The sequence below is a fragment of the Diabrotica undecimpunctata genome, chromosome 2 (genome assembly GCF_040954645.1).
Source record: "Diabrotica undecimpunctata isolate CICGRU chromosome 2, icDiaUnde3, whole genome shotgun sequence".
Classification (NCBI taxonomy): domain Eukaryota; kingdom Metazoa; phylum Arthropoda; class Insecta; order Coleoptera; family Chrysomelidae; genus Diabrotica; species Diabrotica undecimpunctata.
The window spans coordinates 82,484,848-82,509,324 of record NC_092804.1 but is presented as its reverse complement, the minus strand read 5'-3'; the positions used below and the strand labels follow the sequence as shown (position 1 = coordinate 82,509,324).

The 24,477-nt window shown below is 36.2% G+C and overlaps 1 protein-coding gene across 1 annotated transcript in view; it reads right to left on the bottom strand.

Moving 5' to 3' along the window:
• The window catches only part of LOC140434699 (tubulin gamma-1 chain-like), a 59,747-nt gene that overhangs the window by 15,430 nt on the left and 19,840 nt on the right, over positions 1-24,477 (bottom strand). The window contains exon 6 of the mRNA XM_072523148.1: positions 8,412-8,594. Within this exon, the coding sequence (XP_072379249.1) occupies positions 8,412-8,594 (183 nt within the window). The remainder of the gene's footprint in view (positions 1-8,411; positions 8,595-24,477) is intronic.

The window sequence follows — 24,477 nt, the reverse complement described above, 5'->3', positions numbered from 1 at the left end:
ATTTTATATTTATCAGGTAAGGCAGTGAATATTCTTGGAGCTTGGTAAAGGAGGTATCTTTGACCTAATCTTTTTTTGTTACTTCCAGTTTTTACATGTTTATTTGTTTTATTGTTTAATAATATTAAATTAGTGAATATTAATACATTTAATATTCACTGGTATTTAAGACCTCTCTCAAGATCTGGTCTCTCTCAATGGGACTTTATTCTAATGAATTTACTCATGGACAAGTTGCATGTAGAAACAGTTAGAGCTTTTGATTTACACTTTACTTCAAAAAATGTACTTTCCTATGAGTAAGTTTATAAGTTCGCATTACAGCGTTGCACTTCATTGGAGTCGTATAAGACAAGTCAGCAAAAATGTTAAATCTATTAATTCAGATACTTCTAATAACGTAAGGTATTCATCTCGTCAAACTTCTACATTTTTGACCAGTTCTGTCAAAAATAAGTGTCTCTTTTGTGGTTCAGATCATGCTGTATTTAAATGTAATCAATTTCTTGCAAAATCACCTCAAAAACGTTTTGACTTTGCTAAACAGAATACATGTTGTATAAACTGCTTGTCTAAAACTCATGTTACGGTCAAATGCCTTTCATCCAGAAGATGTACACATTGTAATAAAAAACATCATACTGCTCTTCACTTTGATAATCTCAATGCGAATGATCATTCTTCTTCTTCTTCTTCTCATAACGAGGTTGCTAATTCATCTAACGATCACATGCCTTCTATTTCCGCTTTATCAAATACTTTGACAAATAATGTCTTGCTAGCTACAGCTACAATCTATGTGCTTGATCGTTTTGGTAAAGCCTTGGAAGTTAGAGCCTTGTTAGACAGTGCGTATCAAGCTAACTTCATTAGTAAAGAATGTGCAGACAAATTAAGTCTTCCTAAATTCAATGCGGCTTTATCGATACAAGGTCTTGATAGAATGTGCACCCCAGCCAAATCAGGCGTAAAATTGAACATTCTTCGTCTTATGACATAAACTTTCATTGTGAGATAGACGCAATAATTCTTCCTCAAATCTGTCAATACATGTTAACTGTTCCAATTTCCTTAGACAACTTGCCATATCTTCAACATTTAAGGTTGGCTAATAAAATGGCAAATATTCCCGGCAAAGTTGATCTTCTATTAGGAGCAAATATTTTTTCTTATATCTTAACAGGTAGAATCATTAAAACCCGTAATTATCAGCTTTCGGCTCTTGAAACAAGTTTCGGTTATGTTTTGATGGGAAATATTCCACCTACAAATATAACAAATATTCATTCCTTTTTTACGTCATTTTCTGCTAATGATTCTGAGCAATTAGATGCGACATTGAAACAATTCTGGGCCATTGAGGAAGTACCAGAAGTTAAATCTTATTCTCCGGAAGACTCGTTCTGTGATAAGCTGTATTCTCATACCACTTATAGAAATGCTGAGGGCAGATTTGTAGTAAATCTTTCTTTCAAAAACGAAATACCTTCTTTTGGCGACACAAAACGTTTAGCCTTACAAATATTTAGTTCTTTAGAGCAAAGATTTGCCAAAAATGAATCACTTAAGATTCAATATTCAAGCTTTATCAAAAGTTTTATAGATAATCATTATTTAAATCCTATTCAGCCAAGTACGGCAATAAATAATGCTTATTATCTACCACACCATTGTATTTACAAGGAGTCCAGTACTACTCCATTGCGCGTTGTGTTTGATGCTTCCGCACACGCCCCTAACTTTTCGTCTTTAACGATACCTTATATTCAGGTCCAAAATTACAAAATGATCTTGTAAATTTATTGCTTAAATTCAGGTTTCATAAACATGTCTTTACTACAGATATTAAATCCATGTTTACTCAGATTTTTATCGCTTCTGAACAACAAAGATTTCAAAGAATACTTTGGCGTTTTTCGGAACAGGAATCTATTGCTGAATACGAACTTTCGGTGTGTCTAGCTCACCATATCTTGCAATTCGTACTCTACAGCAGCTAGCACTCGACGAACCAGACTTGCCTGTGGCCTCATCTATACTCCTAAAAGATACTTACGTAGATGATGTGGTAACAGGAAGGGATTCATTACAAAATAGTGTTCTTGCTATAAAAGAATTAATATCTTTATTGAAACGTGGTGGATTTGAGTTACGAAAATGGGCAAGTAATGCCCCTCAGTTATTCTCTCTCGCTAATATTCCTTTGGATCATATTCTGCAACAGACTTTTCCATTTGACTTGGATCAATCTTCGTTGAAGGTATTAGGACTTGGATGGAATCCATCATCTGATGATTTCTTTTACAAAATTCTACCTCTCCAAGCTTCTTGTACAAAGCGAAATCTCTTATAAGCCAAATAGCTCGCATATTCGATCCTTACGCTATTCTTAATCCTGCCACTTTGATAGTTAAGACTATTATTCAGCGTCTTTGGCCACTTGATTTAGATTGGGATGCAACTTCACCTTTGGAAATTACTTCAAGGTGGGAACAATTTAAAATTGAACTGCCTATACTGTCTAAGTTTTCTATACCTCGTCATATTTCTTTAAATGGAATTATTTCCTGTGATCTTCATGGCTTTTGCGACGCTTCTTTACGTGGATCTTCTGCTGTTACATACCTTCGTGTTTGTTATGATACAGGAGTCATCAAAACTTATTTTCTTTTAGCCTGAACAAAGGTATCTCCTACCAGGGTACAAACTATTCTTCGTCTTGAGCTCAATGCAGCAGTAATTTTTAGTAAATTATTATCTTATATACTGCAGATTCTCACTATACCGTTTAGTAGAATTTACGTATGGCCAGATTCGACTGTTGTTCTTCATTGGATTAATTCACAGCCATATAAATGGAAAACCTTCTTCAGTAACAGAATTTCTTATATTCAAGACAGGATTGCTTCAAAACACTGGCGATTATTCCTTCTTCATTAAATAGTGCGGATCATGGATCCCGTGGACTTTTCCCTGAGGATTTCTTAAATACTCCTGCTTGGTGGGTGGGTCCGGAGTTTCTTCGCACTACTGAAGATAACTGGTCATTCTTCTTGACCGATTCTATCGAACATAACTTAGAATTGAAACAGAAAAGTTGTATTTTATCTTTTCCATCTGATGAATTTGTCGATAATCTCTGTAATCGATTTTCTTCCTTTTCAAAATTAAAACGTATCTTTTCCTATGTTCTTAGATTCGTTGGTAACCTAAAATCAGCCAATCAACGAACAGTTGGAAGACTTTCTATTCAGGAGCAAAGTAATGCCACTAATCAACTAATTAGATTAGTGCAACAAAGATATTTGAAGGAGGAAATAGAACAGGTACAGGGTAATACTATAAAATTCAAATATTTGAAAAAATTAAATCCCTTCTTTGATTCACATGATCTTCTTAGAGTGGGCGGAAGACTTAGCCAGTCAGAATTAGCGTGTGACAAGCGCTTTCCTCTTCTTTTACCTTCCAAAGGTAATTTTATTAAATTACTTATTTCAGAAGTTCATATTGAACATCTACATGCAGGCATTCAAGGAACGCACTTCGTCTTGTCACACAACTTTTGGATAATTTCATCCAAACGTGTTATTCGTAGTGTTCTTTAAAAATGTCTTTCCTGTTGGAGACCAAAACCTCAAAATTATTAGCCACCTATGGGGGCTCTTCCCGACCTACGGATATCCGAGGCCAAACCATTTTCTTGCGTTGGCGTCGACTTTGGCGGTCCTTTTCTGATACGAGCCAATAAGCTTAAAAATGCTAAACGAACGAAAGCCTATATTTGCCCATTTGTATGCTTTGCCACTAAGGCTTTGCACTTAGAATTGGTATCTGAACCTAGTACCGAGTCCGTGTGGATGTTGTCTGTCGCCCATCGGACGCGTCCCCAGGTGGTGGATAGGGGAACGCCCTAACCAGTCCTAGGACTGGCGGGTAGGTGGGAAATAAAATACCACCCGTGAACCAAAACAGACTGGCATGGCAACCCAACAGAGTCCCTGGCCCTCCAGGTTGGGGGTTAGGCTAGAGGCTAACAACCTCTTCCTGTAAAAATCATATGTTACGGAACCTCAAGGACTATTAGCCGGACGGAACTTACGACGACGACACTGCAAACGAAAAATGGAATTAAGATTAGGAACATGGAATACCCGAACCCTGTACCGAGCTGGAGCACTCGCATCTCTACTAGACATAGTGAACATGTACAGAGTAGATGTTTTGGCACTGCAGGAAATGCGATGGACGGGAACAGGCATTCTTGATAAGAGAACCCACTCCATATATTACAGCTGCAATGAAAACCAACACATAGATGGAGTGGGATTTATAGTAAACCAAAGAACAAAAGGCCTAGTTATTGATTTTAAAGCCTACAGTCAAAGAATGTGCTATTTACGCTTAAAAGGTAAATTCTTTAATTACAGTTTAATTAATGCACATGCCCCGACCGACGACAAACTAGAAGACATTAAAGAACAGTTTTTCGAAGACCTAGAACAAGCCTACAGAAGATGCCCCAAAAATGACATTAAAATAGTGCTAGGTGACATGAATGCAAGAATAGGACGAGAGCATGTTTTTATGCCGACTATAGGAAGGCATAGCCTACACAACATCAGTAGCGATAATGGATTACGACTGATAAACTTAGCAGCAGCACTGAACATGACCGTCGCTAGCACCTATTTTGAACACAAGAATATACACAAGGTAACCTGGACCTCCCCTGATTTAAGAACAACTAGTCAGATTGATCACATCTTAATAGATTCAAGACACGGAACGGACATAATAAACTGCAGAAGTTATAGAGGCGCAAACATAGACTCAGACCATTGTTTAGTGATCTCAACACTAAGGGCTAGAATTTCAAACTCCAACAAAGAAAAAGAAATAAATAGAAAGAAATGGAATGTACAGAAGCTGAGAGATGCAACTGTTGCAAAACAGTACTGGGAAAATGTTACCAATAGGTTAAGGAATCAAAGTCTAGGCGAAGAAGACCAGAGAGATATAGACTCATTCTGGAACAGGATAAGGGAAGATATTGAGTCAGCAGCACAAGATGAAATAGGAACAGAAACTTGTACCCGAAAAAATCACTGGTTTGACGATGAATGCAAAGACGCAACACAGAAAAAAAATGAAGCCTATGCAAAAATGCTTACCCGCCGAACTAGAACAAGTATAGAGAATTACCAGACAAAGAGAAGAGAAGAAAAGAAAATACACAGAATGAAGAAACGAAACCACTTAAAAAAGGAACTTCAATATATAGAAAACCTCAACAGAGAGAAAGAATTCAGAACATTCTATAAGAAAGTTAACATCAACAGAAAAGAATTTAAGGCAAACACAAATCAATGTAGAAGTTTAAATGGCGATCTCTTAACAACAAGAACAGACGTACTAAACCGATGGACGGAATATTTTAACCAGATACTTAATATAGAGGAAGAAGAAAACCCGGAAGACGAAAGCTGCGAGGTAAGCGGAGCAGACGAGAGGGAGGAGGATCCACCAACGATCCTGGAAGTTAAAGACGCTGTAAACAAACTAGCCAGAAACAAATCACCCGGAATAGATAATCTCCCAGCGGAATTATATAAAGAAGGTGGCCACGATATCATAATAGCCCTACAGCAGCTTATAAAAGAAATATGGATACAGAAGTCCCTTCCCAATGATTGGAATATTGGAATACTTTGCACCATACACAAAAAGGGTGATATCTTTGAATGCTCTAACTATCGAGGAATTACGCTCCTAAATGCAGCGTATAAAATATTCTCCAATATACTATGCCATCGTATGGCACCATATGCAGAGCGAATAATAGGACAATACCAGGCTGGTTTCAGAGGTGGTAAATCAACAATTCATCAGATTTCAACCCTAAGACAAATTCTAGAGAAAACACTGGAATACGGTGTAGACACGCACCACATATTTATAGACTAAAAGGCAGCCTACGACTCTGTAAATAGAAGAGAATTGTTTAGAGCAATGATAGACCTAGGAGTACCAAATCAGTTGGTAAGTTTAACCAAACTAACCCTTGAAAAAGTTGAATGCAAAGTACGAATCCAGGGGGAACTCTCTGAACCTTTTAAAACAAATAACGGGCTACGTCAGGGAGACCCACTCTCCTGTATACTATTCAATCTAGCTTTGGAAAAAGTAATACGTACGTCACAAATCACAACTACCGGTTCAATATATAACAAATCTGTGCAAATCTTAGCATATGCTGATGATATCAATATTGTTGGGAGAACGGAAAACGCAGCACGAGAGGCGTACGTAGCATTAAAGGAAGCGGCTACAAAAATGGGTTTAATAATAAACACCAACAAAACAAAATACATGAAAATAGGTACGCAACCACAAACACTACGGCCACTTGTTATAGAAAATGACGTCATCGAAGCAGTTAACGAATTTGTATACCTGGGAACGCTCGTCAATACTGAAAATGACACTACCGCAGAGATAAACCGCAGAATTTGCACGGCTAATAGATGCTATTTTGGGCTTAATCTCCTTTTTAAATCTACAGTTATATCAAGAAATACAAAAGTAAAACTCTACAAAACAATAATACGCCCAGTCCTAACATATGGTTCAGAAACCTGGACTTTAACAAAAAGTAATGAAAACATGTTAGGATGTTTCGAAAGAAAAATACTAAGGCGCATCTATGGAGCGGTAAATGAAAATGGTGTCTGGAGAAGACGATACAACTTCGAACTCTATAGGATATACCAGGAACCAGATATCGTAAAACACATAAAGATAGGACGTCTAAGGTGGGTAGGCCATGTTATGCGGATGGAGCAAACCGACCCAGCTAGAAAAACGCTCCTTGATAGACCTATTGGTCAAAGAAGAAGAGGAAGACCCAGAACAAGATTCCTAGATAACATCGATGAAGACATGAGAAATATGGAAATACGTGCTTGGCGGAGGAAGGCGATGGATAGGGACGACTGGAGAAAAATTCTTGGGGAGGCTAGGACCCACACAGGGTTGTAAAGCCAAAATGATGATGAACCTAGTACCGAGGCATTTTTAGCCTCATTCAGACGTTTTATAGCATGTCGAGGACGTTGCTCTGTTGTCTATTCTGATTGCGCAACAAATTTTGTAGGAGCAAAATCCTATTTAGTTCCAGCTTCCAATTTTGGTGGATTGCTTGAAGCGGGTATAAAAAGCGTAAAAACACATGTGTCTAGAGTCATAGGCGAACAGGTTTTAACCTATGAAGAATTCAATACATTACTCATACAAATAGAGGCTGTCTTAAATACTTGTCCCTTATGTCCTGTCAGTAATGATCCAATATTCTTCATCAACGCACGAAGTGGCATAAAAATGAGGGAAATCCTAATATAGGTACACTCGTACTAATACGTAATGAGACCAAGCCTCCCTTACAATGGCAAATGGGTCGAATTAAAACTTTAATTTTCGGTCAAGATGGTATTGCTCGCGTAGCTATCGTACAAACCGCGAAAGGTGAACTTAGGCGACCTTTGGTGAAGCTATGCCCTCTGCCTTATATTGACTAAAAATGTAAATATGCATTTTGGTGGGTGGGAATGTTACGTTCCTCCACACATATTCTTATTTTTATTAAGTATTTCTTATTATTTTATTTTATATTTAATTCTTTAATTGACGTGTGTGTATATCTTTTATACGTAACCATGATACGGCCCTGTACAAAACGCCCCTATGAGATTTAAGTTAAGAGAAGCAAAGCTACGAGACGACACGCACCGACAGTCTTGTATAGATCAGCGCGATAAACACTCCAGTTTTTTTGTGTCTTAACTACGCAACTTCAAGAAGATTCTGCCCCCCCCCTAAGTTCCCCCAGTGCACTGTGGAAGCAGCAGAAGTGTTAGTTCAACATCACAGGTACCGTAATTTGATTGCATACACACACAATATTGATATTAATTAATAAATTTTACATATAACTTATTTTCGTATAAAAATATATTTTCGTATAAAAATAATACCAGCAACTAAATAAACAATTATGAACAAGTGTTTCTCTTATAGAATTTACATTTGTACACATGTGTTTATTATTTTATTGATATTTTAATAGATTAGTATATTCTAGTGTCTTGATTTCATTTCTATACCTTTTTTTCACATTTTACATAGGTAATGGTTAATATATTTATTAAAAATTGCGTAACAGATTGAATAATTTAAATACATAACAAAGTACAAAAGAACTAAGTAATCAATCATATTGTATAATTTTGTATAGACATAAAAATGTTTTTCAAATTATGTTGATAACTAGAACAAGTAGTCGTCAAAAAGTTAATAGTACAAATCTCGGGGTAACTTTTTATGTTGCAATAGTAAAAATATCGCAATCTACTTACTGAACTAATATTTGTGTGATTTGCCAACATAAGTCCTGACACTCTATGTGCTGTCGATATATATGGTGACTTCCTCGATAGAGCTACTTGAATACTAGCCGGTCCCCAAGGAATGAATTGGGCTAATTTTCTCTCCCTAATTCTTTGTAAAGATTTATGAACTTGTGTCGGATCTACTTCTCCCTACAATTACATAAAAATGGTAATGATTTATAAAGTAGCGCATTCTAGAAAAAAATCTACAATTAAATTGATATCGGAATGATAAAAATAATATATGTATATCAAATATAAAATAAGAGAGGAAACGTAATTACTATTTTAATGGGAATAAACCACAATTGAAGTTTAAAATAAGTTTATTGACGTTTCAATTTCCACTTCGTAAATCGTTTTCAAAATACAAACATCATTAATAAATTAAAAAAATTTTGTTTTTTGTTATTTGGTGAAAAATTCTTCTAATAATTTAATTTTATCTGACTCATTTATATTGAATATATAAATACTGAATACATGAAATATATAATATATAAATTGTCAATATAAATGAGTCAGATAAAATTAAATTAAATTATTAGAGAAATTTTTCACTAAATAACAAAAAACAAAATTTGTTTAATATATTATTAGAACGATTTCCGAAGTGAAAATTGAAACGTCAATAAACTTATTTTAAACTTTAATTGCGGCTTATTCCCATTAAAATAGTAATTGCTTTAAGATGCCACAGGACAATAGCTTTAGAATAATAATAAAATATTAGTTCACGAAGAGGATATTAAAAACGATATAAAAATAGATTGACCAAAAAGTTCAGTAAGTTTGATTAGATGACATCTCTAGTGAAGTGTAAATTGTTAAGGGAGACAGAAACAAATTGGTTAACAGATAAACTAGAGGGTCCGAAATATCCAAAAATCAGTTTTTTTATTTAAGGCAGATCAACAACAGACCATATAACATTATAATTACAAGAAAGAAAACTGCTATTCATTAATCTTGAGAACGCACATGGAAAGAGTTCCTTGACAGTTTCTGTGGCGGGCGCTCATGTAACGATGTTGGATTTTTAGATGATGGGAAGTTCAAACAAAGGTAGATTAAATATACCGTAAACAGGGGTACCAAAACTTTGCCCTTGCTAGGGTAACTTTGCTCCATTATTAAAAAAATTTTCTTTTTAATTTACCTATGAATTAAAAACCGTCTTTACAAAAACGCGCGTCGCCGTTTTACTGGTTGCCTATTGACAAAGTCTCCCCACGACTAATGTCTAGAGCCTGACCTACTCAGTAGTCTGAGCCGCGTAATGTAAAGTTGCCTATTATGAATTGGAATCGGGGAAATTACTGACAGACTTATGCTGGATTTATAGTTAAGTTATTTATTAGTTAAGCAGTCCTTAGTCCTTAGTGACGTGACAACTTAGTGTTTTCTTGCCTTGTTTGTTACAGTTACAGACTACACTGATAAATTTTCGATTATTTCTATCGTTCACAGTTCTGGGTTTTCTTTTTGAACATTTATTTATTTGATTAATTCATGCCTTATAATGTGATTTTTTTTGCTTGCTCAAAAACGTTTTAGAGACCTTTTCTTTGTAATATCTATAAATGAATAATTTGCCCGTTTCGAGATACATTATACAGCACAGTTATATAAAGTTTATTTAATAAATAATGGATTGTTCCTCGAAAAGCTCTTGCTCGTCAATTAATATTTTTTGTTGCGCATATGTTTCCAAAAAAAAATGTGTTATACAGAGTGTGATGTCATGTAAATACTGATGCAAACTTTATTATTTTAGATGGAACACCAGGTATATTATTTAATTATTGTATCCTACGCAAAATTCAAAGAACTTTAATGTATAGGCATGTCATGCTTTTATTAAACTGTTTTTAATATACAATGTATTAAAGACACTATCCCTTCTATATTAACTTTTAAATATTTAACCTTTAAGATACCTACCTATGTACATTCCATATGACATCTCTTAAAAATATTGACAGGTTTCATTTATTTGACACATATCTTAGAGTTTATATACATTATTAAAAACAAGTTAAGATACGAAAGTGAACTCACTCTTCTTTATTGAATTTATTTTTAGAACCTTTTAAAGTCATAAGGAGACACACAGAGAGTGGTCTATTTATTAATAACTACCTAATAACTTAATAACTACTAATTAAAACTATAACATATAACAAAAAGTATTTAGTTCAGTGCATGATGATGACGACCTTTAATTTTGATCTGCTATTATTTACTATTAATTTTAGAGTTATTCTTATAATTTAAACATTATTAAATTTATCAATAGGGTTAAAAGAATAGATTGAACTAATTATATTATTAATTTATAAAAAAAATGTTCGCAACCAACAATACACATAAACCCCATTGACACATTCAGAAATGTAAAGCAATGAACTGTGCAAGTCTGCACCGAGTAGTGGGCCAGGCTCTAGATATTAGTCTCCCCACGTGCATCGACTTGTTCTTCCATTCACCTGCCTACAACAAGTCCAGAAGGTAGTGGTGTAAAGTATTTGTGTATACGTTAAGTGTTTACTGTTTATCAACTTTTTCACTAAATTGTGAGATAAATGAACAAATGATAAAATATTCTTGTTCTAACCTAATTTTAAAAATTATCAGGTGATTCGGGGTAACTTTGCTCCAAACAAGTGGCGCAAAGTTACCCCGAATATATATTATGTTTAATATATATTTTTGTTACAGATATGTCTAGAACACCTAAAAGAGTACTGGGATCACGGCGCTATGCTGACTAGACACAAGAAACTCTACAAGAGTGTTTAAATGAAATAAGAAGAGGTGAAATTTCACACAGAAAGGCAGAAGAAAAATATAAGATTCCAAGAAGGACCATTTTAAATAAACTGGAAGGAAACATTCCAAAACACCAGGGAGGCAAAACGTATTTACGCCCGGCGGAGAAAAGCAATTTGTCAATTGCCTGATTTATATGGGAAAGTATGATTTCGCTATTAACGCAAGGGAACTGAGAAACATTATCAAAAATTATTTAAACCGTTGTGGAAGAGATTCCAAAATTTTCAAGGATAACTTCCCTGGAGAGGATTGGATCAAAAAATGTATGGTCAGACATCCTGAAATTTCCCCACGTTTTGCAGAAAATATTAAACGTATACGAGCCGGAGTTGATAAAAACATATTGAGAAGCTCTTTCGAAAATCTGGCAGTGGAGTTAGACGGCGTTCTTCCAACAAATATATGGAATTGTGATAAAACTAATCTCACTGATGATCCTAGCAATAAGAAAGTCATTGTCAAGAAAGGTTGCAAGTATCCAGAACTAATTAGACACGCTTCAAAGACCTCTGTGTCCATTATGTACTGTGGAAACGGCGAAGGTGAACTTTTACCGCCCTATGTTGTTTACCGAGCTGTTAAAATGTGGACTACTTGGCCTAAGAATGGACCAAAAGGATGCTGTTACAACGCTATCAGCTCAGGAGGGTTCGATGCAAATATTTTTGCAGATTGGCTTGAATTCCAGTTGGTACCTAGGTTTAAGAAGCTGAATGGTACAAAGGTAATACTATGCGACAACCTCTCTTCACATATTACAGTACATGCACTTCAACTCTGTCGTAAAAACGACATTCATTTAATTTGTCTGTCTCCAAACAGTACCAATTTGACGCAACCTCTAGACGTGGCTTTCTTTCGGCCCCTAAACATAGCCTGGCGAAAAATTTTGTCCGATTTGAAAAGTACTGAAGGTGGCATCCGCAACACTAATATACAAAAGCAACACTTTTCTCCATTTTTGTCAAAGGTGATGGAGTTGCTTGGTCCACAAATCTAATTTAGAGGCCGGGTTTTAAAAATGCGGAATATTTCCCCTGAATGCTGAGGAAATGCTTAGCTGAATACCACGAAAATGCGACCCAGCTGTTGTGTAATCGGAGTTTTTAAAAGCCCTCGAAGCACAAAGATCCGATTTAACAAAAACTGTTAACCACCGAAGAAAAAATTAACGTTCCAGCTGGAAAAAAGTATTTGTGCAGTCAACGATGCAGATATGGAAGAACCTACAAACTCTGGCCTGAATACCAATAAGCAACCAATAACTCCTGACGAATCTTCCGAAGAGGAATCAAATATTATTCGCTTTAGAGCTAAAGAGATGGTATTTGATGACAATTAATCGGAAGATGTAGACTTTGAAGAGCTTGTCAGGGAGAAAGAAGTTGAAAATGAATTTGTAAATTTTTTAGAAAACAAATAAAACAAACACAATAATTTTGAAAGTGTTGTTCGAGAAGTGGGACGTTTTGTAGCATTATTGTAGGCGCATTATGGCTTTTGATGATAAAACGGTAACCATTAGTAAATTTAAAAAAAATTGAGAGATAAATTCGGTTTATAAATTTGATGGAAGGCGATTCGTTTGAATAGAATATAATATCTTTATTCGCAAAAATCGGTTGACAAAGAAATATATGATTTAAATGATTGAAAAATACGTTTTTCTTTCGATATACATTACAGTAATATTTAAATTTAGTAAACAAATTAATAATTGTAAAAGTAAATGTCAAGAATTTTACAATAATTAGAATTAATAAATAATAATATATACATAATATATATATATATATATATATATATATATATATATATATATATATATATATATATATATATATATATATATATATATGTATATATATATATATACATATATATGTATATATATATATACATATATATGTATATATATATATATATATATATATATATATATATATATATATAATATAAAGGATGTTAAGTTTTTTTGCTTTATGCTTTATATTCTTTTTCTTGGAGGTAAATTAAGAACAATCGTTAATAAACATAACCCACCCAATAATTAATACAAATTAATATACGTACGCGTAAAGTCTACAAACAATTTTTAACACTGCCTGACTGCCTAACAAAATTCACCAGCCAGCGGAAGTGAATCACAAATAATGACGGTGTAAACAGTTTCTTATAAGGTCTAGTTTCGTACGACCTGTAGATGTTTCCATTGAGTGATCATGCAACCTTGGATTCCATCTCTTAAGCGGTCGGGGTATAGTAGCAATTTTATAGACTTTTCCTTGCAATTCCTTTAATAACTCTTAAAAGTGGAGCAAAGTTACCCCAGTTTACGATAATGTAAAATATTTAATATTTTTGGGTCAAGATTTTGTTTGCAATCTATTTATAAAAAGGCTAGGATGACAAGTTACGCTGTTTTTCTGGTAAGGTAACTACGCCACCCAGGAAAGAAATCTGAACTAACAACATCTGATATTTCAATCATATTTTGTTCTTGAAAAGATACGTTTACTAAATACTAACATATTAATTACATATTAATACAATTAATAACATTGGTTACTGTAATTTTAAGGTATGATTTAGTAAGGAAATAATTTAAAGCTTCTGTTTGTTTAGATTTTAACTGATAGCACCACCTAGGAAAGAAATCTGAACTACCAACTGACATTTCAATCTATGAGTCAATCATATTTTGTTCATGAAACGATACGTTTAATTTAATACTGATAATATTAATTGCATATATTAATGTATATTCATTACATATATAATTAATGATACGATCCATAAAATTATATATAATTAACAAAAATTAAATTAAATGTAATGATAAATAAAATGAAGTTATTAAATATAAATACAAGATAATAATGAAAATGTAAATGATGAATAAATTCTATATTATATTTTTATCAAATTTTGAAAATTACTAAAATCATTAAACAAAATTTGTAAACAAAAAATTAGGGTTTTTTAAATTTGCATTGCACAAGTTTACAAACTTGTGGTGTGTATAAATTAACAATATATAGAACACTCATCTTACCAGTAGTGACATATGGGTCAAACAAATGGACCATCTCCAAAACAGACGCAAATCGTCTGCTCATCTTCGAAAGGAAGACACTACGGAGAATAATGGGCGCAATCTGTGAGAATCGTATCTGAAGAAGGGGATATAATTTCAAATTGTACGAGAAGTATAAAGAAATAGTTAATGGTAGAGATGTAATATCTTTCATACAAATAGGTAGGCTTAGATGAGCTGGACATGTGTCGAGATCAAATGAAAATTACCCACCCAGACGAACCCTATATATATATATATATATATATAGGGAGTCTATCCTATAATAGGAGTAGAGATAGACCAAGCCCTAGTTGAGCCTCGACCCTAGTAAGTCTGGTAGGGCCCCCGGTCTAGATGGTGTCCCACCTGAGGCGGTTATACCTCTAGGCCGTTTGGAGCCCACGTGGCTGCTGGAGCACATGAATGCTCTTCTTGCCGCGTAGTCTTTTCAGGGTTCCCTGGAAAATCTCGAGGCTCGTGCTCCTGGAGGCCTGTCTCCATGACAATATGGTTTCTGCCAGGGTAAAAGTACAGTGGATGCGGTGACCGATGTGCTCCGGGCGGCACGTGGAATTGGGGCTGATCATCGATGGGTCGTCCTGATTCTTTTTGACGTCCGAAATACTTTTAATACATTGCAGTTCTCTTTGGCTCTTTGGAAGCAAGGAACTGTCCTGGGTATCCGAGGAATGTGATCGCTGATTATCTTACCGAGAGGAAGATTGTGGTGGAAAATGGTGTGATGGTGGATGTAACGGCTGGAGTCTAGCAGGGCTCCGTTCTGGGTCCGACGTTGTGGAACCTAGCATATGATGGGGTCTTAAACTGCAAATATGAGGAGCGTGTGACCCCCTTCGCATTCGCGGACGACCTTGCTACGCTGGTGGCGGCCCGGGACAGGGAGGAACTCTTCCTTCGGATTACGCGTGCGTGTGTCCTAGTTGAGGATTGGATGAGTGAGCATGATCTTTCTCTCGCGGAGGCTGTAGTACTCAGAGGCTACAGAAAGAGAGATAGCATTGAATTTGATTGCGCGGGATCGAGAGTGGCGCCCAAAAACTACGTTAAGTATCTGTGAGTTACTCTCCACCAGGGTGGGAGTTGGGGGGAACATTTGAGGGGGGTGACCCGCAGAGTTATTCAGAGAATGGCTGCGCTGGGGAGGATAATGCCTAATATCGGTGGTCCCAAATTCGAAAGGAGAAGGGCGTTCCACGGTGCAGTCTGTCGTCCTCTACGCGGCCTCAGTCTGCAGTGGGGCGGTAGAAATGTTAACTTACAAGAGGCTCATGATACGCCTAGACAGAACTAGTCTGCTGCGGGTAGCATGTGCCTACAGGACTGTGTCAGCTGCCGCTTTGTGGGTTATCACCGGCTGTGTTCCTTTACATGTGCTGGCAGGTGAAAGGGCAAGGATTCACAGTCGTAGGGGGCGGAACATTGGAGAGCGAGAAATGAATGAGATAAGACTGGCCGAGAGATTAGTTTCAATTGGTCAGTGGCAACAAGAGTGGGAGGCAACACGTGATGTGGCGGAGTGGACAAAGTCACTAATCCCAAACCTTCGAAGCTGGGTGGACTGTGGGCATAGGCAGCTGGATTATTATCTAACGCAAATGCTCACAGGCCATGGCTGCTTCCGCAGCTACCTTTTCAGGTTTAGGAGGGCTCAGTCCGATCAGTGCCTTTATTGTGGTTTCTCGGATACTGTGACACACACGATGTTGGAGTGTGAGCGTTGGGCGGAAGTTTGTAAGAGAGTGTAACTGCAGAATGTTTGATTCCGTGAGAGAAATGGTGGAGAAAATGATGAGGGATGAATGGTGGTGGACACGGATCCACAAATGTATCAGGGAGCTGCTCTCTTCAAAAGAACGAGAGGAGAGGGAACTCGCAACAGAATTTTAAAACAACGAGTAGCACCTTGGTGGGGTTCGGACTGTCGCGGGTCGAAATAAGAGTAAATGAGAGACAGACGACGCGAGAGAGATGGCAGCCTCACTAAGGCAGGGGGTTGAAAGTCCTTGGTGGTTCGTGTGGGTGTAGTTTCCTCGATGAATGAGTCGGAGAAAGAATGGGAATCGGGCGATAGCAGGGCATCAGGAGAGATGTTTGCCTTAAACGGCCCTTCCATCCTGATGTCTGGTGTGACAGAGGAGAGGTTTTTAGTTGGACGCCGACCGTCTCGGAGTGGTGATGGGCGAGGAGTCAAAGGTCTAAATTCCTTGGGCATCTCGCCCTGGCACGGCTTCGCTAGGGTATTAGGAACCCAACACTACCTGTGTGAGTCACAGGTGTATGCATGCAGATTTTCCTTCTTCTCTTTAAAAATGTAAAAAAAAGGACTGTAGCACCACTGACGATGATTATAAAATGTAGTGTGACAAAATATTAATAATTCAATAATAAGCAGGCGTAAAATTTCGTTTACCCACATAGTAATAGGGCGCCGCCGTTTTTTTCAATTTAGTGTGAGTTACTGTAGAGGCAATTGATTGGTTTTCCCGTCGCATGCGACGAGCAAAATCACTAGTATATTATAAGCATATAGGTAAGTTGTTAAAAATTATAATATACAATATAACATCATAATAATATAGTAAATAAAAAAAAAACAAACTAAACTTACGTTGGTAAGGGATACTTTGGAGTAGAGCATTTTTTAAATAGGTATATACTTGTATAATTCTTAGTAATTGACAAAATTAAACATGATAAGTAAAACTGTAAGAAAGCAACTAATACAGATGGTTCGTTATTTGAATAATAATGTAATAATAGTGTAGTAAAGTATAAGGATAGGAAATGTATTTGATAAGTAATCATGCGCATACAAAATCATCTTAAAAAATATTCTACATATTCTACATAAGATTTTTTATTTGTATAAAAATGTTACTGCTAGGAAAAAAGTGTAGTGTGAGTTATTTGATTGATGATTATGTAGAATTTTATATAATAGAAAGTTCAATCAAAAGTTGATTACTATTAAATTATATGATAGTATTTAACTCAGATTTGGGTCAATATTGTGCATTATATGAAGATGTCTTAATTGCCCTTGGTTACTGAACTAATTTTTTTTTAATAATTTGAGTTATTCTTAGAAGAAAGTTATTCTTGTGTTTTTTTTTTTTCGTAAAATACTTACTTTAGACGTAAAATACAAATAAAAATGCCGAAAAAAGCCGATTTTAACGTTTTTTGATGCCATTTTTTAATACGCTTGACATTGAATTTAAAAAACAAAAAAAATGAGGTGAAAGTTTACAAATTAATTTCAAAATGGCCAAGTCCATTTTGATTTTATATAGCATGTCAGTTGAAAAAAATCGATCATCAAATTAATATACTGTTGTGTTTCGGGATATATAGACTTGACGAACATCTTAACATTAACGTTCACAATACATTGTTTATTTTTTACCCACAAGCTGAATCTTATTTTAATCGAAAGAATATGAGGCTACAACATTACAGTAAAAAGTTTACCCAAAGTTTACTTGGGAAGCTGTTCATTTATAACAATTTTTCAACAAATAAAAAACTTTTTATTTGAACTATTTATTCTTTTGTTTATATTAAGCAGGTTCGCATGATACAATTTTTACTGTAATATTGCAGCAACACATCCTTTCGATTAAAATAAGATTCAGATGATGCGTACGAAATAAACAATGTGTTTCAAACGTTAAAGTTTAAAAGTTCGTCAAGTGTATATATTCCGAAACGCAACGGTGTATCAATTTGTTTATGTATATTTTAAACTTATATTACATATACTTATACTGTTGTAAACAAATTTAATTTGAGATAAATAAATAAAATAAGTTTTAAACAATTTGACTGATCGCTTTGAAATTTGGAACATATTTTATTCCTTGCAAAACCCAACACTCCGTGCAATATGACGATTGTAAGTTTGTTTTTAAAACAGTTATTAACATTTATGAAAAACCGAAATTTGTGACTTATTTTTTAACTTTCTAAGAAACAATAAAGGATAAAAATATTTGAAAATCCCCATTTTGAAGGTTTTTATATAACTTATAAGTTAATTACTCTTAAATTTGTTTCAAATGCTTCACTTTTTGCTGATAGATGAAAAAGTGAAAATTTACTGTTTTTTGTCCTTAATTTGTTAATAATTAATTAGGTCCAAAAAATCGAGTGCAGGAAACATATATAGGTTTTTGTTACAGAGGTCCATACTACTCAAAATAATTGTCGTTTAATTGGCCGGTTTAGTGTCACAAACAGCGTACTTTTTTTTTGCTTATTTCCCTGGCTTAAAAGTTGTTGACGAGGTTATGGATAACCTAATAAGCAGTACAATATTAGTCATTATTAATATTTTATCAAGTTGGTTTGTACTTAAGTTTAATAATAAAAACTCTTCACTATAGTTCACTATTTCTTGTCAATGAAATTTTGTACCTCTGAACAGATAAATGTATTATTAATAACCTCACATTTTTAGCATTCCATAAATCCCTACATTCTCTGACATTACTACCACAATATGGAAAATTAGTGCAAAAAACGTCAAAATTGAATAACACGCAATGATATAATTATTCTAATGCTGTGTGATAAAATAGTATATTACATAACGAGTGAACAAATCCCCTTCGTTGGCTCAGTGAAGATGTTCGTTCAGTTGTAATGGAAACACCAAATAATAGTAGCAGAGTTTATTGTAGAGACGTACACTATGGGTGTAGACCCGGGATTACTTTGAGTAGAGACTGATGAAGTTGATCGTTGAAGACTATCAAGTTCGTTGAGTGAATATTGATTGAATGCCTCTCTAGGCAAGAGATCTTAGTTTTATATAAACTTTAATTGGGTCAATATTTTCGCGGACCTCGCGTGACATGTGTATTTAATTTATGTAAATAGTTTAACTTTGTCAGCACTTTTGACTGATGTCCAAATTATATTATTGATAATTGACCAAATGTGTATGTAACCTAATTAACTACGTGTGTGTATTTAATAACAAATAGATTCATTCGGTCTACTGGGTGATAAAATTATACTGTCCAATTTCGGATATGAATTCTAAAGATTTGATATTGGACATACTGCGGAATCGGGCAATCTGGCCCAAGTGTCAATACTCAAAGTTTACATATAAGTATTACATAACATAGTAAAATTCAAACATGATAATTATAAATAGTTTAAGAATAATCAACAATCTTCCAACCGTACCCTAGCTATCAATGTCCGACTCTATCTCTAGATTAAAATTAGGGCAATTGGATGAAAATGTGGAAAGTGGGATGTCAACTTGGGAAGTCGACGGTACATTGTTGTGCCGATTACTAACTAATACAGGTACTTCCTGTTCGTTAGTCTGAGTTTGTGGATTCCCTGAACGACATAGTCGTGCAACAGGACGGTACTTCCATAACGTGAGTATCCCAATTATTACCATTATAGTAATGATCCCGGTGGCCACAAAATAATGCCAATTAGATTCGTGAATCGATCGCCATTGCGTATGCGTCATTTCTTGTTCCAGACTCTCCTCCTCAAGTAACACATGACGTAGCTCTCCTCCTGGTATGTCAAGGTAGGTGTTTAGAGGCGTGTTAAACTTGCGGGGTGTCCTCGCCACCAGTTGGGCCACGGGAGTGATTGGCGACTTCAGGTAACTCGTCACTGCTCTGTCCACCCCACTGCTAGTTGGGAGTAATGTAATATTTTTCGTTTGGGCGATACATTTGGGTGAAAGCTTCAGCAATGTGACTCGTTCCAGTACTCTTTCGTTCCGATTTCCATCGCAAATAATGGATATGTGTATCGTAACTGGCGTGATAACTAGCCAGAGGTTGGGAGTACCCATCTTACTCCATTGAGCTGTCTGTATTGTCCTGGCTACCACTGGACATGTGCTATTCTTAGATCGCTCATAAATTTCTTCAAGTATGCAGATTGGTTGGGTATCCATGTTTCTTATAGCCGTTGGTGAGCACGCTATCTGCGCCTTTGTCAACAGTAAGCATCTTTCTCTATCTTCCGCGGTCAATTCGAAGTAGTGCAGTGTGTTATAATCTACGACCAGTAGATTCCTTGGGGCGACAAATGTGCGCAACACCGACCCCTCAACGTTAAGTGGTATGGCCGTGACTTTGAGCATGCTGTACTTATTTTTCCCTGTCACTATGAAGTAGCTGATGACTGTTATATATCTGTCGTCATGACTGACTTCTGTTTCTATAATGGGTTGTCGTCGTATTTCGACCCCTTGAGGCAGTATCTGCCCTGCTTTCCCTATTAATTTGGTTATTTCACCCGGTTTCACTATATCAATGAAGTGTCCGTGGTTATAGTGAAGGTTTAATATTCCCTCGTAAAATTGAGTATATTCGTTTATGAAGTCCATAACTTGTAATGCTATCGTTTGTATTCGTAACGTGCTATATTCGGTTTCTAGTTTTTGTGCTTTGTCTTCTACTTCGTTAAGTCCTTTAGATATTTCTTGTAGACCTGTGATTAGTGCTTTGTTAAACTTGTTCATTTGCTTGTTTATCCTGTTCTCTGTGTGATTGATTGATGTTATTGTTTCTAACATTATCTTCGCCTTGTGCTGTGATCTCTTTATTAGCTCCTTTTGGTTATTATCTAATGCTTCAATGTTACTGTAGGCTTCGTCATTGACTCCAAATACTGAGGTTAATATTGTTCCTAATATTCCTCTTCTTTCCCTTCCTTTTATTTCTACTGTCAACCCCTCGCTTACTGACTCCGCCTTTCTTTGTCCTTCCTCTAACTTCTCTATTATATCCTTACAATTCACGATTTTTATCTCATGACACAGTTCTCGTACGCCTTGTATCATATTTCCTATTAGTTGGTGCTCTGTTCGAATTCTTCCTTTTTCGAGTAACACCTTTATTCGAAATGTTCCCCGGTCTATGACGACCTCTCCAAGGTCTTCTGTGAAAAATCCTGGTACCGGATTATATATTTTATACGGTTCTGCCTTTATGGGTTTTAACATCGTTAAAAACATTATAGCTACTAGTATTTTCTTCCATCTTAGTGCTGCTGCCTTCTTCGGCTTTTCCTGTTTCTCTTCTTCCAGTCGTATTAGCTTATGTATGGGTCTTTTAGTCAGTTTCCCGTTTGCCTTTCTCACTGTTACTACTCTGGTTAATCCCTCCGCTCCAGGGTGTGTTTCTGTTACCCTTGCTAATGGCCATCTGCCTGGAGGTGTATCCTCTTCTTTAATTATAACTATTTCTTCTTCTTTTATGTTAGGGTGCGCCTTATGCCATCTATTTCTCTGTTGTAATTGGTGCAGGTATTCCTGTTTCCAAATTTTCCAGAAGTCTCTTTTTATTTTCTCCACTAATCTCCACCTCGTCGGCATCTTCAAATAAGTCGTAAGCTCTTCTTCCCGATTTGGTGATATAATTTCTCTCCCTATAAGGAAGTGAGCTGGTGTCAGGGCTATTTTGCCTTCAGGGTCTTCTGATGACCCACATAATGGTCTCGAGTTCATACATGCTTCTATTTGTGCCAGCACCGTACTCAATTCTTCATATGTTAGAACTGTTTCCCCGATGATTCTTTTCAAGTGATATTTCATTATTCGCACTGCGCTCTCCCATAATCCTCCGAAATGTGGTGCATATGCAGGTATGACATGCCACTGGGTACCTAGTGCCAGTAATCCTTGTTTTATCTCGTCATCTATTTTTTGATTTTCTTTTTTCAACAAATTTGCTGTTCCTACGAATGTGGTTCCGTTATCGCTGTATACGTTGTTGCACTGTCCTCTGCGTGCCGTAAATCTCTTGAACGCTGCGATGAATGCATCCGTAGACATATCGCTTACTACCTCAAGGTGTACTGCCTTCGTTGACAGACACACAAATACTGAGATGTAGCCCTTATAGCTCCTCTGTCCTCTGCCTCTCGTGGTACTTATTTTTATTGGCCCGGCATAATCTATCCCTGTGTTAGTAAAGGGATGACTCGGGTTCACTCTGTCTTTCGGTAGATCTCCCATTAATTGTTGTGCTGCTTGGCTTTTATACCTCCTGCACCTTAAACATTTTGCTAGATGATCTTTCACGGTTCTTCTGCCGTTGATTATCCAGTATTTCCTTTTTATGTACTGTAGTGTTTGTTGTAATCCGCTATGTAGATTTTTTGCGTGACTATCTGTTATAAGTAACTTTGTTAATGCACTATCCTTTGGCAAAATTATCGGATGTTTTTCTCCGTACTTTAGATTCGTGTGTCTCAGTCTTCCGGTGACTCTTAGAATTCCTTGTCTATCCAGGAATGGTACCAATGACGCTAATTTATTTTTCTTGTCTAATTGCTGTTTCTTCTCCAGCTTATTTATTTCTTGTTTGAAGTAGGCGTGCTGTGTGTGCTTTATCACCTTTAATAGCGTTTCCTCTAATTCTTGGACTGTAAGCTGACTTTGTCCATTGTCTTTCTTTTTTCTGCATTTGTCTGCAAATCTCCTACAATATGAAAGTACTCTTCTCATTCTTTCTAAATTTGAGAATCTCTCGCATATGTCCTCCTTTATCGTTGTCGTGTGCACCGTTATTTTCGTTTTGACTTCCTCCTCATTTGTCTCTGGTATTTCTTCTGATTCCTGCGTTAAAGTTTTGTTACTAGTCAGCCAAGTTGGTCCCTTCCACCATAGCTCTGCTTCTAATAATTCTGATGCGGTACTTCCACGTGAGAGGATGTCCGCTGGATTTTCCTTTGTATCTACCTTATGCCAATTTTTCGGTCCTATAACGCCTCTTATTTCCTCTACTCTGTTGGCGACGAACATTTTCCACCTTTTTGATGATCCCCTTATCCAAGCCAGGGTTATCGTTGAGTCCGACCATGCATATACCTCAATGTTTTCCCTGTTCAATGCTTGTAGGGTTTTCTTCATTAAATTTGCTAGTAGTACCGCGGCACACAGCTCGAGCCTCGGTAACTTCGTTTTCCCTTTCAATGGTGCGACTTTCGATTTTGCTATCATTAGATTCGTTTTAATTTCTGGGCCTAATACCCTTGAGTAGATTACCGCTCCATATCCTTTCATAGACGCATCTGCAAATCCATGTAGTTCTACTCTGTTTATCTTGCTTAAGTTGTTCCACCTGGGCAATGTTATTTTCTCCAGATTTACTAATTGCGCCTGGTATGTATTCCACCTGCTTTGTTGGTTGCTAGTTAATTCTTTATCCCAACTGGTCTTTTGCTCCCATAATTCCTGTATGAACATTTTCGCCTGAATTACTACAGGTGCTATCCATCCCAGTGGGTCGTATAGTTTTGCTACTTCTGACAGTACGTGTCTTTTCGTTATTTTCTTTGCCGTCGTTATCCCTATTTTGAATGTGATTATATCCTCTTTAGGTGACCAGTGTATTCCTAACGTTTTCCGTACTTCTTCTTGTTTGAATGCCTTGGAGTCTACGTTCCTCATATCCTCCGGTACGTTCTCCATTATTTTTTCTTCGTTGCTCAACCATTTTCTAAGAATGAAACCTCCTTTTCTGAACAGTTGTATTAATTCCTTTTGGGCTGTTTCTGCTTCCTGCACTGTCTCAGCTCCTCCTAGTATATCGTCTACATACATGTTTTCTTTTACAATTTTCGATGCCAACGGGTACCTCGCTCCTTCGTCTTCTTGTAATTGTTGTATTGTTCTTAACGCTAAAAAGGGTGCTGCGGTCGTGCCGTATGTCACCGTCGTTAAGTTATACTCTTGTATGTGGTCCTTTGTGTCCTTTCTCCACAAAATTTTTTGATATTTTTGGTCTTCTTCTGCCATTCTGATTTGTCTAAACATTTTTTCCAGATCCGCTGAGTATGCTACCTTATTGGATCTCCATCGTAATAGTATATTTGTCAAATCTTGTTGTAATTTCGGCCCTGTGTGCATAATATCATTCAGGCTTACTGCCGATGAGCTTTTGCTTGATGCATCAAACACGGCTCTTATTTTCGTTGTAGTACTGTCCTCTTTTCTCACTGGATGATGAGGTAAGTAGTACCCATCTCCCTGGTTTTCTGCTATTACCATATGACCTTGGTTTTTATAATCTTCCATGAATTGTCTGTAATTCGCTTCTAACTGTT